Source organism: Maudiozyma barnettii, assembly GCF_903064755.1.
Source record: "Maudiozyma barnettii strain CLIB 1767 genome assembly, contig: KABA2_01, whole genome shotgun sequence".
In the NCBI taxonomy this organism is placed as follows: domain Eukaryota; kingdom Fungi; phylum Ascomycota; class Saccharomycetes; order Saccharomycetales; family Saccharomycetaceae; genus Maudiozyma; species Maudiozyma barnettii.
Window position 1 is genome coordinate 798,110 of NW_024545238.1, and position 15,380 is coordinate 813,489.

Sequence of the window (15,380 nt, forward strand, 5' to 3'; positions counted from 1 at the left end):
CCCCCAAATCTGCCAAATAATTCCTTACCTTTTTCATTAAAAAAATGTCAATGCAATTAATTAAAAATCAAGTTAACAAAAAAAATATAATAAGTTTATAACCTTCCACACAACAACCCATTAAGAATATAATGTAATATAAGTATATATATATAAATATATATATTAATTAATGAAATAACGTGTAACTATTCATTTACAAAAGATAATAAAAGTCTTGATAAGATGTGTAAGAACTAGATATACATTAGTAAATTATTAATTTACTAATATTGACGTAGCCCCACTTAGAGATTCATCTAGTTTTTTGAAATATGGGCAAATCCTTGCACAACTATTGAATATTCAACTAAACCTAAAATCATTACAAGAAAATATCGAACAAGGTAACATGAATGTTGTAATTATAATTACGGGGATTGAAACTCTATATGCGAGACAATAAATGGAATCTAAAAATATCATGTTAAATAAACATGAACCTCCATGGAAAATTGTGAATTATTTGTTATTGACAATATATTAAGCGTGACACACGAAAAAGAATCGGAGCGGACAAACCGTTTATGAAGGATTGTTCTGATCATACATAATATTTTTCAAATTAGAATATGCTAATTATTTTACCCATATAAACAGACTAGCCACTTGTAGTGCCATTTATCCTAGGAACAATTTGTATCACTTTCATCTCATCTCTCGAGAAAATAACTTGAATGATCAACAACAACAACAACAAAAATAAATTACTGATACATTTCTTCTACAATTTCATAGTTAAAATACTATACTTATCAATACTACGAAACAAATAATGCTTAAATTAGTCGATATTTAATAAAAATACATCTCCGCAACATGTTGAATCTCTCCATAAGAGTAATAGTCTGATACAACGAAGATCCTGGCAAAATGAGAAACGAAACATATGTAAAATGCACCTGTTTGGCTGGCCTTTAGTTTATTATTTCTTTCCTTTTTTTTTTTAACTCTATTGATCAAGAAAGTTCTAATAGTAATGGTCTTTCTTTCTTTTTGTTTGAATTACCATTATACCCGTTTTGAGTGAATGCTAGTCTTAAACCTCAGAATAATAACATAGTGTAAAAACAGCAAGAAGAACGAAAAAAAATCTATTTGCCCGTCTCGGATCCGTGCTAATTCTCAATGTTCATTACATCAAGAGGGACATCAACACATCCTAACACTGAACAATATCTTAAATTTTCTTATAACTTTTACATATCAATATTTCTTCTAGGTAACTTCCACTTCTTCTCCACCAACTTTTCTTTTTTGTCTCTCCCTTTTATTAAAGTCATAATAATAGAATATGATGAACATCCAAATTTTTTACAAATTGATCATTGGACACAATCAACATTTTAATAACTTACAGCCGAATAGAAACAAATTAAGAAATTTACGTAATTTTGATTGATCTCTTTAGGACATCTCAAAATGTATTAAAGGGGGATGCCTCTATTAATTCTTAAAATTATTAGTGGGAAATGAGTGGTGACAGCAGAATGAGGGGCTAAGATGATATGAAGTAGATGTTGTACATATATAGATATATTAAATCATTTTTGATAACTTCCCTGGTAATATCTTCAATGTTCGCTGCGTATATTCTTCGAAAACACATAATTAATAATATGAGTAAAGAAGGGGGATAAAAATGGAGGACTAATAAATTATATATATTTCATATATCGTGTTGTAAGTTTCCCCACGGTAGTTTCACTGGAGTTTTAAATAAAAAAGGGGTTCAACCCCTCCAAAGACGACGCCATACATTAACTAGAGAAAAAAATATAAAAGGAAAAAAGCAATTAAATATAGGATTCCTCCTTCTGAAGATGGCGGTACCTGAAATGAAGACAATAGCCGTAGGAAAATTAGGAAGAGGCACTATTATCTGCTCACCTTTTTTCTAGTTCGTCTTTTCTTTTTGAAAGAGAATCTAAAATTCGGGGCAATGCTGTACATTCCGCTATTTCCCGTAGTTAGAAAAGGTCTGAACTCGGGGAAACCCGACGCAGAGTTTTCAGGAAATTTTATTGATAAAATTTGTTTTTGGCTGTCAGTGCAGTTTCTCTGTAAGATGGTGGGGAGGGATGAATAGTAGGAAGAGCATCCTCTTTTTAAATTCAAATAATTGACATGAGCTTATTCTTTGTAAATTGTTAAATTGTAAAGATGTTTTTTTTTGAAAAGTTTCTCTTCATGTAGTTGTATTTTCCTATGTATGGCCTGCAGAAAACATTTTCTGTAACTTATGATTAAAGTTATTTCCTTTTATGGGTGTACTAATGCTTGGAAGGAAGAAATTTTGTACATTAACGTGTTAAATTTGTTTTTCTTTCCTCAGTGGAATATGTTGTCTGAAATAGAACCTGTCAGCTCCACATTTGTACAGTGAAGGACTTTTTATGTTCTCTCTCTGTCTTCTCTTGTAATATGTGTCCTTTAGTTTCCCAAAAATGGACCTAGCAAGTTTATTATCAAAAAATATAGTGCTCTCCATCTTCACACGGAAAAAAATTAAAAACAATTTCATTTGAGTTCTTACATGAAGAAGTAGCTTAAAAGTATACTGAAACGACCTAATTTCAATAACATAACTGCAGAAGTAGTATCTTTCACATAATATATACACGTCCTTGTATACCAATGCCATATGTAACAAGAATCTCCATTATTACAATAAGTAATATTTGATAATGCTACAGTCATCGATTTTCTAATACTGTCTCTACATAATATTTTCTCTATGGGTAGTTCAAGACATCAATAACACAAGGCAAACAATTCGGTCCCTATCACCGAACAGGCAAACAAGCAAACAAGGTACAAGTTATGACGAGGAAGCTAAACCCAAATATTTTCCTTTATTCTGGTTCTCTCTTCATTTGATAACAAGTTCCATTGTGGCCCAAAACATAATTGACTTTCTTTTGGGAAATCAGGAATGATAACTGAGATTACGATCCCTCTATATTATTATACATTTCATTTTGGGACAAGTACAATGAAGATAGAGATCCTTCTCCTTTCTTACCTTTGCTTTGTATTACTACGCCCCTTCCTCAGAGGGTTCTGCATTTTTTTTTTCGTCCGGAAAACTTTACCCCAAAAATGAAAGCATTGTTTTTTAAGACACAACTGCAGCTATCTGAGCTTTACGTTACTTTCACAGACTGAGACAAATCTTAATTCTAATTTGTTATATTCTTCAATATGTTAATTTCTTTTTTTTTCCTCTTTGAATTATGGCTGTAAAAGAGCTGAGACCAAAATGGGACAGAACCGGGACAGCTAGAGTAGAGGAAAATTGTAGTAGTGATTGGATAAATATTACAGATAACTTTTAATCAAAAAGAGACAGATTGTTCTCTTTTAACTTACATATGCTTAATATTAATTAGTGTATACAGTTAGTTTATACATATACCTTATATGTATGTTCTTTTAACTCCGCAAGAGGGAGAAACTGTTAATAATAATATAATTTCTTTCCCGATCACATCCTCGCTCTCTACCTTTTACACACATTTCTTTCTATTTATCTTCACCCGGTGTTTTCAGAAAAGAATACCATAACATCCTGCAGATATCAACGTTATACAACAATTATTAGAACAATATTTGTTGTTGTTAAAATAATTCAAACAGACCAAGAGAGATTCATGCACATTGAAATGAGAAGAACTCTTCATTTTTGTAACTTTTGTACGAATTTATATCAACACCCTTCTCTATCCCTCCTATATGGTTTGCTACGTGGTTCTTCTAAATTATTAAAAACCGCAAGGTGATAAAGTAAACCATCTCTCTGCGTATTTGTCCCTTGTACTTATTTTACTCTCCCGCTGTTACAGGAACAAGAAAAGGTAACTTTTATGGAACAAATTTTTTTTCCTTAAGAATAAAATGAAAACGAGAAGTTGAACTGTCGTGAAGCATTCATTCTACATTATTTTCTTATACATTTCATTAATGCCATGATCATCAAAAATGTATCCACAGCAGCATCGGCATCTGTTGTGGAGAGGGGATAGGAAGGGGGGAAGGGGGAACATCTCTTTCACTTTTTGTTCCCTCTGATTGTCTATCGTCTTCAATTTTTACTCTATTCTATTGTATTTTAGAGTATCATATAGTTCTTCTGCTCTTATTTATTCAATACAACGACTAACGTAAGACCGAAGAGAAATATAATTTATATTTTCGGTGAAGGTGGTAATGTGCTAAATATTCGCAGAACTTCGAGCCCCGGTATTATTATTATTGTTGTGGTTGTATTTGTTTTTTTACTATTGGGATTCAAGTTAAAACAAAATACAACAACAAAATATATATATATATATATATATGCATAACCTTACAATACAATACAATACAATACAATACAATACAAGAGAAAAGCGTAGGCTGTATATGCATTTTCTTTCTTAAATGTTATTTACTCCTATAATGTATTGTTATAGTGCTTAATATTAATATTAACATCTCTTCTTAACCGTCTGTGATTCTCTGTGTGTAGCCTGCAGTCAATTGCACATTGCACTGCACCGCATTGTTTTCTTATTATCATTACCATTTCTCTCTCACTGCGTTTATTAGTACGTGTACTGTGTATTAAGCAATATCAATATCAATATCAATATCAATATTGATTATCAATTATCGATTGGGTACAAAATTTCATATCAACTTCGTATTGTTCATCTCCTATATTACCTTTTTCTATTTTATTTTATCTTGATCATGGTATCCTTAGTTTCTTCTTATGGTTGTCTCTCTTTATATTCCTATACTATCAAGAACAGTGAGAAGATGCATGCATCTATGCCGGTTTAGTAGTTAGTTGTCCCTTCCTTGTAGGATAATTATTTAACATTTTATCTTTTCTTTCCTTTTTAATCTTTTATTTTTTTATCATTCTCATGAAGTATATAACATCGAGGCTAAGTTACAGTTTTTTCAACTTAACATTTCTAAACTAGGACCCTTTTCCCTCTGTCATCGATTAACTGGTATCATCTATATTTATTACATATATTCTTCGTATTTTTATTTTATTTTAACTTTCTTATATCTTGGCCTTGATAAAATCTTTGACGACAAATAAATTAATCAAAGTATACTTACTGTCATCATTTTCTTTTTGTCTATTATTTCATAACTTCGAAAGAGAAAGGATTCACATTTCCTAATTATTCACTCACTTAAACCCCGCTCGAACAAACATATAATTTGGTTTATGCTCATATCAGATCGATAGTATATATAATCATAATCCATTAAATCTTTTTAACCACTTCTAAATACTTTCTTCCATTTTTATTATTCTATTTTAATTCTCTAACGTTAATATTTTTTCACTTTATCGGATCAACAGTAAAACAAAAATAAAAAATTATTTATATTGAGGTGTTTTCCATATTGTATTAGTTATAATCTAAAACTAATCTAAGTTATATATTCCCGATGCAAACGAATCATTCTAACATACATATTACAGGCACATTACCAAATCCTGTATTTGCACAGCCTGTATTTGCACAGCCTGTATTGCAATTGCCATATAATGGTGTAATGGCACCAATGAATCCAGTAGCAACAGCACCAACCAATAATATTAATATATCTACCCCCACACCTGTACTGCCTAATAATATGTCAATCGTGAGTCAACAACAACATCAGGATCAACCAAACATTATTGTTCAAGAATTTTCTCATGATACAACGAGAAAATTGTCTGAATCTTCTTCATCCAACAATAAAAATTTACTTAAAAACCCATCTTCTTGGGATCCAATGGATGATTTATTATTACGTCACTTAAAGGAAATCCAAAAAATGGGCTGGAAAGAAATTTCTCAATACTTCGATAATAGAACTCCTAACGCATGTCAATTCAGATGGAGAAGATTAAAGTCCGGAAACTTAAAATCAAATAGAACGGCATTGATTGATGTGACCGAATTTCCAGGGAAGATTGAAATTAAAAACAAAGCTACCTTCAATAGTGTTTCAACTGGAAGAAAAAGAGGTACAACAAAGACTAAAAAGAATAAATCACCTGGTATTATTAATACTACCACTAAAACGAAAATAAAGTCAGAAACTCAGCCAAATACGAATGTCCCACATAATATGCAAAATATTCTTAATGAAAACAATACTAACTCTATAGGAGGTGAACATACTACCTCCAAAAATAGTAGTGATAGTTCTGGAAATCCTTCTCCAAATGGTAACAGTAATATAAGGCATGATTATAATTCCTATCAACAGGCACCATCAGACACACAAAAGTCAACAATTGAACCTATTGTTTCTTCAAATAATAACGATATTGGCCCTGTGAGGAACAATAGTATTGCGGTAGCTGGCATAAATGTACCTGTTGCAAATGGTGCACCAGTTCATATAGGGTCATTTGTAGATAAATTTGCCAAACCAAGATCATATTCTTGTACTCCATTACCTTTAGCAAGACCAACACAACAAACATATCCATTGCATGTTTCTGATGGTCATACAAAACAACATCCATTACCTCAATTACAAGCATCACATATGGATAAAGAAAATGTTGGTTTCATTCCAAAGGTCTTTGTTAAGTCCAGAAGAAGTTCATCGATCGTACCTATGGCCCAAGGAATGGGTACACCAACTTCACCACAATCATTGACACCGTCTACGTCACATACCGATATATCAACTGCTTTAAACACTACATTAAACTCATCTAAATCAAGAAAGAATTCGTTCACAAGCTGGTCTTCAAGAAGATCCTCTTTCAACGTGTCACTAAGTAACGGTACATCAAGACGGTCATCTATGATCATACCACCAAACACAGCTTCTACTTTAATGGGAAGTAATTTGAGTAATCAGGTTGCTCATTTATCAAAGGAAAGAAGGGAATCTATCATTAAGAAAGAGTTTATTGCTCATCACCAAAATGGACAAAATTCATTTCATGAACATTCAGGAAATCACAATGTTATTTTCCCTCAACAATATACTTTTTCTGATATCCCGGTACCTTCATCCAACGTCACATCTAATAATAAAATATCTGGTGCACCAAAATATGCCCCAAAGAATTTAGATCAAGTTACGCAACTTAGATCGTTCTCTAATATTTCAAATTTTTCAACTATATCTAGTTCGTCCATGGAGCCAACTCCTGGTAGGAGAGGCACCTACATACCTTGGTCCGATGAAGAGGAACAATTATTAATTAATAGTCGTTCTAAAAACTTATCTGTAGTCGAGCTTTCTATATTACTTCCAAACAGATCTAAAGGAGATATTGAATCACGTCTAAATTCGTCATCTCTAAATTTACTTTCTCATTCACTTTCTCCAAGAAAGCCATTATCTGTTAATCAATTGGCTATGCAAGATGAAGAAGTAGATCCATTACAAAATCATGGTTCAATAGCTCGTCCTGATTCATTATCATCTAGATCATCCTCTTCTGTCTCTAAGGATACCACACCAGTGGGAGATCATAATGATGATTCATTATCAACGACACCATCCAGTTCTACTAGTGTAACAGTTAGCAGAATAGGTCATAAGAATCTATTAAATAGCAAGACGTCTTACAAAAATGCGATGGATATGGGAAACGTACCTCCTCATTTTGAAGGTATAATAACCCAACAGGATTACTCTGTAAACAGTCAATACAACCAAAGATCCAATTCAAATGCACAATTACCAAGTATTTCGTCAATCTTCAAGACTATGATGTAAACATAAGCATATTATTAATGACAAAACTCAAAAGAAAACTAATGTAATGTAATAAAAATAAATAAATACATACTTAAAACAAATTCACATTCAACCAATTTCATATAATTCATATCCAATATCTACATCTTAATCAAGAACTGCCCGTTTATCGTTTATTGACGCTTGTTACACGTTAAACAGATTTTAATAGTATATACAATTTTGTAAGAATAAGGTCACGTGCCTCAAAACTCTAGCTCGTACAACATGACACGTCGTACCGCACAATTCTTTGGCCAAAGTAAAAAAATTAAACTGAAAAATTGTTTCGCTGGCTTTAAATTTTTCACCACTCATTTTTCCATTTTTTATATATATACAATTTTTTGTCTTGCTGTGCTTTCCTTCAAGGTCTTTTTCTACTTCCCAAAGGGCGAAGCAGCAACGAACAACTTTGTCCATTCTGGTCGCCAAAGGTTTAGAAAGTTTCAAGATACGTGTCACACATACACATACGGTAGAATATATCAACTTTTATATAAACCGCGTAAGCAACCAGTTTCGTGTATTTTAACGTATATTAATTTTTGTCTTGTCTGTTTTTTAATTTTTACTTTTATTTCGTCCTATTCTTTTATTTTTCCTTTCATATAACTGATTATTTCAACCAACAGAACGTTTTATATATTGTTTTATTGAAATTCCCTTTATAAAGTGATCATATACCTTTCTGTTTTGACTTCCTGAATAATATTCCAGTCAACCAAACACAGTTATAACACATATACACAATTAGATAAAAATGTCTACAGTTCCTCCAGGTGGTCAACGTACACTACAAAAAAGAAGACAAGCTAAAACCAATAAGGATAAGCAATTGAATCAAACTCCAACCTCCGCCAGAGCTGCTGGTGTTGACGGATCTTCTAACTCCATTCTAAAGATCTATACCGATGAGGCTAATGGTCTAAGAGTGGACCCATTGGTTGTTCTATTCCTTGCAGTCGGTTTCATTTTCTCCGTCGTTGCTCTACATGTTTTGACCAAGGTTACTGGTAAGATCTTTTAAACTGAAATAAAAACTAACTTTTCTTAATCTTTATTTCTTTTTTGCTTCGTCTATCAAACCATTTTCTAATGAATATTAGTATGGTTATTTCCCTTTTTTGAAATGATCGTACAAAACACACGTAAATTATTTTGTAGAACTCTGAACTTTTTTTTAAATAATTAGTTCTGATTTCTCATTACAACAATCACCTCATTCCCTCACCCCCAAACATCCATACATATATTACATAAACTTTCAATGCAATAGCAATATTAATAGTAACATTATCATTACAAGTGCTCCAATTTTTCTCATCTATTTTGTTGATCTAGATGACTTCATTGGGATATCTGCATATATACATATTTTGATTTGGTATCTAGCATTTGATATTTATCAATTTGTACCACATATAAATCTCCCTTTTTAAGTATATTATATATGATTAATAATATATATATATATATATTGTACTTTGCTTCTTACTGAACTGTTTTTACCATATATAAGTAAAAAAAAGATTACTATTAAATGATAATGTTCCCTTCTAATTGAAATTATTTATCTATAAAAAAATTAAGTATAATAAAAAAAAAAGCTTGCTTCTTATATAATATAAATTAACAATATGATTCGCTTTACAAGTTAATCATAAACGTATTTGATTTGCCATCCTCGGCTTCCCTTGTTGTGATATTCCAATTTTCATAATATGCGTATATGGGCATAAGAAAACAGTAGAATTATCTTAGTTATAATGTACATTAATTTCATGTCGATTGAAACCAGTTTTTCGAAAGTATAAAACTTGAAAAAGATTATCGAAGTGTTAGTTTTCTAACATTTAATACTTTAAAAACTTTTGATAAACCATATTATCAGTTTCATCACAATATGTGTAACCTAAATCTTCTAAGAACTTTTGGAAAGTTAGATTTTCTCTTGGTGGAACAGAAATACCAGCCAGAACTTTACCGATATCAGCACCATGATTTCTGTAATGGAATAAAGTTAGATTCCAGGATTCACTCAAACCAGATAAAAATTTAGTTAAAGCACCTGGTCTCTCTGGGAATTCAAAAGAAATAACCTTTTCGTTTGGAACCTTGGAGGCACCACCAACAAGATATCTACCATGAGATTTGGCCATTTCATTATCAGAGATGTCAACAGCTTCGAATCCTAAGGCATGTAATTGTTGCATAACTTGCTTGATTTCCTTTTCACGATCCACAACACTGAAAGAAGTATATATGCATGCTTTTGGAACGTCACTAGTTGATTCGTGACGATGTTCATTGTAACGGTAAGAAAATTCAGTAACAGACCTTGGGTGAATAACTTTTTGTAATTTCTTAAAGGAACCTGGAATGTCTGGGATAGTGACTAGTAAGAAAACTTCTTTACCTTCACCAAGAACAGCTCTCTCAGATACAAATCTTAATCTGTCAAAGTTCATGTTAGCACCAGATAGGATTGGAACATATGTATGTTTGGAGTGATCAATCTCTGGGTGTAAAGTGTTAATATATTTCTTCATACCTGCAACAGAAAGAGCACCGGATGGTTCAACGATACTTCTAGTGTCTTCGAATACATCCTTAATGGCAGCACATATTTCATCGGTATTCACAAGGACAACCTCATCAACAACTTCTTGACAAACTCTGAAAGTTTCTTCACCTATTAAACGAACGGAAGTACCATCGGCAAAACTACCAACTTGAGATAAAGCAGTTCTTTTGTTAGATTGCAAAGAAGTATGTAATGTAGCCGCATCAAAGGTTTCAACTCCAATAATTTTAATATGTGGTGCAATACGTTTCAAATAAGCACCAACACCTGCAATGAAACCACCACCACCAACAGGGACAAAAACGGCACCGATCTTGTTAGCATTTTGTACTTGTCTCAGAATTTCCATGGCGACAGTACCTTGACCGGCAATAACATAAGGATGGTCGAAAGGTGGAATGTTGGTTAGACCACGTTCCTTAGATAGTTTGGCACATTCAGTCTTCGCTTCATCGAAATCGTTACCATATAAAACAACTTGAGAACCCAAACGAGATACATTTTGATATTTGATGGAAGGTGTAGAGACAGGCATAACAATTGTGGCTGGAATATTTAAATGTTTTGCGGCAAAAGCAACACCTTGAGCATGATTACCTGCAGAACAGGCAATGACACCTTGAACCTTTTCAGAATCATCTAATTTAGCGATCATATTATAAGCACCACGTAATTTGAAGGAAAACACTGGTAAAAGATCTTCTCTCTTTAATTGGACGTTTGTATTCAAACGAGATGACAGACCAACACCTTGACTCATAGGAGACTCTTTGATGACATCATAGACGGATGAACGTAACACCAAACGAACATAGTCTGGAGTACCATCAGTTCTCAACTCATCTAATTTCAACTCAGAATGAAGTTTTGCTACAGAAGGTGAAATATTTTGATGTAGCTTAGCAGTCAGTTGTAAACTCAATGACTTTGTTAGTAAACTCTTATTTGAGGTCCGTAGTAATTGTTCGAATCTCAATGGACTGAGCATCAGTTTAGTCCCAGACATCTTTATTTTGTTATTTCAACTGTTGTAATGTATTGGAAGATCAATAAATTGCTGAAAAATAAAATAATTCAAGAGAAGATGATCGTTAAAAATTAAATACCCTTTCTTTCGTTTTACCGTTAATTAGCAGCCGGTTATATAATATCAAATGCCAAAACAAAAAATGATTAAATCAGTCATATCAAAGAATGAAAAATTTTGGTATAAAATCTTCCGACTTCGCAAAGCTAACGATCCTTCATTTTCGCCTGTAACGGGAGGCGAGCGTTTTTATCTTTCTTACTTTCTTATTTACCAAACTGAGATACGAAAAATAGTAAGATTTGCCGTAGAAAAAAAATTATAGATGCCAAGTCACCTGACCTAGGGAGCTAAAAATCATATAGAAATAATAGTATTTGGGATTATGACACAAATTATAGATTAAATTTATTAAAAAAACGAATTAGTTTTAGCTTAAAATCTTCAAAATATTTAAAACCACAAATACTGTTCACTATTAGTTGATGTAAGAATAGTACTAGATTTCATTTTCTATTTTCCACAATTATAATAAATGTCCCAAGAGTATGAATTATTCAAAAGATGGAGTTCAGGCCAACCATGGTTTATTTTAATTAAGTTATGGATTTATAATAGTTTTGTATCCTTTTTGGGGCCCGAGCTACTATTAACGTTAAATTCAAGACATATTTTTAACACTAGGGTTGAGAACCAGGATGTGGCTTCTCCGATTGTTTCTCGTACTTTACAAGAAGTTAGAATGATGGAATTAACAATCTTAAAAAAGAATATTTCTAATCAAAAGAGAAAACTTAATGTAATCAGAGATAATTTACAACAATTGCGAAATGAATTTTCCGTTCAGGAGAAGGTCCAGATCAATAAAAGAAAAATTGTAAAAATTTCAGATTATTCTTTAGAAGATATATTTATGGAAGATGATAGTTTTTGTTCTTCAGCAACAGGATATTTTTCAACAATCTCTGCTTGCGATAAAATTACCACTAATGGTAATGACTTGTTAGGAAATAAAGTTTCTGATAACATTGGTTTAAATCTTAAGATAATCCAAAAATAATGACAATTCAAATTTTAAGTTCTGTTACAAAATTATGCCTTTAGCCCTAATTTGGTGGTAATAAACGATATAATTAAGTAAGAAATAATGTTTGTGTTACATTTAAATATATTTATAGTTAGCTATATATATGAATATATGAAACATGGGTATCTAGATAAACATATGTACCCATATTCTAATTTTAATTATTAGTTTTATTATCGTCTTCGAATATTATTTATCATTAATCGTAATTTTTTTTTACTCGCTATGATCTTCATGTTCGATATGCTTATGTTCCAAAGGATCGATCTTAAAAATCTTATCCGGATTCATAATTCTCTTTGGATCAATGGCCACTTTAATCTTTCTCATCAAATCAATAGTAGTTTGGCCTAATTCTTCTTCTAAGAAATCTCTCTTACCGATACCAACACCATGCTCACCGGTACAAGTACCCTCCGCATCTAATGCACGTTTAACCATCTTTTCGACTAAAGTAGCACATTGTTTGTATTCATCCCCATTACGGTAAATTAAGAATGCATGGAAGTTACCATCACCTGCATGACCAACGATAGCGTTAATTATATCGGTCTTAGCCATATCCTTTTTCGTTTCATCGATAACATCTGAGAAATTAGATAATGGAACAGCAACATCAGTAGTCCAAACCTTGGCAGCTGGATCACCCTTTTGACCTGCATCTAGAACAGACCATAAAGCAACTTTTCTAGCTTCCCATAATTCCAATTTATCTTCATCGGATTTAGCATATTCGAATTTCTTGGTACCATGCTTCTTAGCGATAGTCTTCAATTGACTTAATAATTCATCTGCAATAACAGTAGAATTACCACCAACTTTGAAGAATAATGTTGGAGACTCCATCCAATCAGATCTTGGAGTCATACCATTTTCATTAACCAACTTCATCATGTTATCATCTAACAATTCCATAGCATTCAATTGAATACCACTTTGAATAACTTCACTAGAACAAGCTGCAGCTTCCTTTATATTAGGGAAAGATGCAACAACAACCGTTTCGATTTTTGGTAAAACATGAGCCTTAACAGTAACTTCAGTCACAATACCTAAAGTACCTTCACTACCGGTGAAGATACCATTCAAGTTATAACCAGCGCTGGACTTTCTAGGTCTCTTTCTTGTCTTAATAATTTTACCATCTGGTAATACGATAGTTAAATTAACGACATTTTCTTTCATAGTACCATATCTGTAAGCGTTAGTACCAGAACATGAGTTTGCAACACAACCACCTAATTGAGCACCTGGACCTGGATCACAACCAAATTTGTAACCTTTATCGTTTAAGTATTCGTTTAAATCTTCCCAAGGTAAACCTGCTTGTACAGTAATATCTTGGTCCAGTTCATGGAAAGCGACAACCTCGTTCATATACTTTGACATATCAATGGAAATAGTTGGAAATCTAGTAGGTAAAAAATGACCCTCTAAAGAGGTACCACCTGAGAATGGGACAATTGGTACATTATAATGATTACATAGTTTAACAATTTGAGAGACTTCTTCGGTGTTACGTGGGAATACAATCAATTTTGGTCTTTGATTCTTAGTGGCATGATGAGTATTAAATTCAGTATCAGAATGCGCGGCTAAATCATTTGGATAATCTGAATAATTATCAGCATTATTTTTCAATAATGTTTTCAATTTAGTACATAATTCTGCAATTTGATCGTCATTTGTATTATAATCAGGAGAATCAAGTTCATTTAAAGGTAAAGTTGAACCTTGAATAATGAATTTTTCATCTCTAAACATATAACTAACTGGATCAGATTTTAAGTTAGCTACATCTGAAACCAAATAACCGACACCACCAGCTATGGTAGATATTAAAAAATATTGAAACCATTTAGGAGCAAAGGTTCTTTCGTTCTTAGCTAAATCAGGATCATTGTTTGTTGCCTTTTTTGAACCTGTAGAATAAAATTTACGTCCTGAATTTTGCATATACTTCGTAAAATTTGGATTAATCTTTTGGATAGAACCCCTTTTAGTGGAGTTCAACACAAGGCCTCTGGAGGCCGATGTCACTTTAGGTGTGATAAACCTTAACATATTTGTTTGCATATCTTTTCAAGTAAAAATGATGCACACGGACGGATGTATATTATTAACTTATGTAATAATTTAAGGGAATCCCATAATAAGTGAAAATGAAACAAAACCAAACAAATAAATACAAGAAAGAAGTTAGTTAACTCTTTATATATATATATTTACAAATATCCATTTGCGGTTTAATAAACGTATGCTAGGAGAGATACATTATTGAAAATATCATCTGTAATATGAAATATTTCAGTTTAAGTGGGAGCATGCCCTTGTTTTTAACAATACAAAACCAAACAAAAGTCGCAGAGAAAAGTTCGCACGACATGTCATCTCATCCCTTCCTTCCCCAGAAAAATATGTATACATACAAATATATATTCGAGACGCGGAGCCATCACATTGGATTCTACGTCAAAGTTGTAGTATCTTTGAAAGAAGAAGAAGACTTTACAATTTTAAGAAAAAGGATGGATCTTAATAGGGGGAAGAGAACGATGAACGATGAACAGGGGGGCCCGAGAAGAAAACAGTTGAAGATCCACCCGAAATAATTCCAGAGTGATTGGAATAGTTTTAGTATAGACAGAGAAGGATTTACTTCGTAGTTAATAGTACCAGATTATGATTCTATAGCTTTTAATACTAAAGATATTCAAATTACTCGAACATTGCGTGGATGACTAAGTACAACAAAGATGATTACTTGAAGTTGTTGTGGGATAGTAGTAATTACATGTAGATAAGTGTGGAGTTTAATTATTTTTGAAGTTAAATATACCTTGAATTGAGGTATTCTTGCATCTTTGAAATGT

General features: G+C 32.2%; 5 protein-coding genes across 5 annotated transcripts; 3 read left to right on the forward strand and 2 right to left on the reverse strand.

Moving 5' to 3' along the window:
* Positions 1–5,496: 5,496 nt before the first annotated feature.
* DOT6 (Dot6p) lies at positions 5,497–7,785 on the forward strand (the record flags this gene model as incomplete). The annotated part of the gene is made up of 1 exon (XM_041548284.1): positions 5,497–7,785. One exon carries the CDS (start codon positions 5,497–5,499, stop codon positions 7,783–7,785), a length of 2,289 nt encoding a protein of 762 aa, XP_041404218.1.
* A 784-nt stretch (positions 7,786–8,569) lies between these two features.
* SBH1 (Arf family guanine nucleotide exchange factor SBH1) lies at positions 8,570–8,836 on the forward strand (the record flags this gene model as incomplete). Its single annotated transcript, XM_041548285.1, has 1 exon — positions 8,570–8,836. One exon carries the CDS (start codon positions 8,570–8,572, stop codon positions 8,834–8,836), a length of 267 nt encoding a protein of 88 aa, XP_041404219.1.
* An 826-nt stretch (positions 8,837–9,662) lies between these two features.
* On the reverse strand, positions 9,663–11,399 carry ILV1 (threonine ammonia-lyase ILV1; the record flags this gene model as incomplete). The annotated part of the gene is made up of 1 exon (XM_041548286.1): positions 9,663–11,399. The coding sequence occupies one exon, from the start codon at positions 11,397–11,399 to the stop codon at positions 9,663–9,665; it is 1,737 nt and encodes a 578-aa protein (XP_041404220.1).
* A 556-nt stretch (positions 11,400–11,955) lies between these two features.
* On the forward strand, positions 11,956–12,480 carry KABA2_01S07876 (uncharacterized protein; the record flags this gene model as incomplete). Its single annotated transcript, XM_041548287.1, has 1 exon — positions 11,956–12,480. One exon carries the CDS (start codon positions 11,956–11,958, stop codon positions 12,478–12,480), a length of 525 nt encoding a protein of 174 aa, XP_041404221.1.
* Positions 12,481–12,723: 243 nt separating this feature from the next.
* On the reverse strand, positions 12,724–14,583 carry DLD1 (D-lactate dehydrogenase; the record flags this gene model as incomplete). Its single annotated transcript, XM_041548288.1, has 1 exon — positions 12,724–14,583. One exon carries the CDS (start codon positions 14,581–14,583, stop codon positions 12,724–12,726), a length of 1,860 nt encoding a protein of 619 aa, XP_041404222.1.
* Between the last annotated feature and the right edge of the window lie 797 nt (positions 14,584–15,380).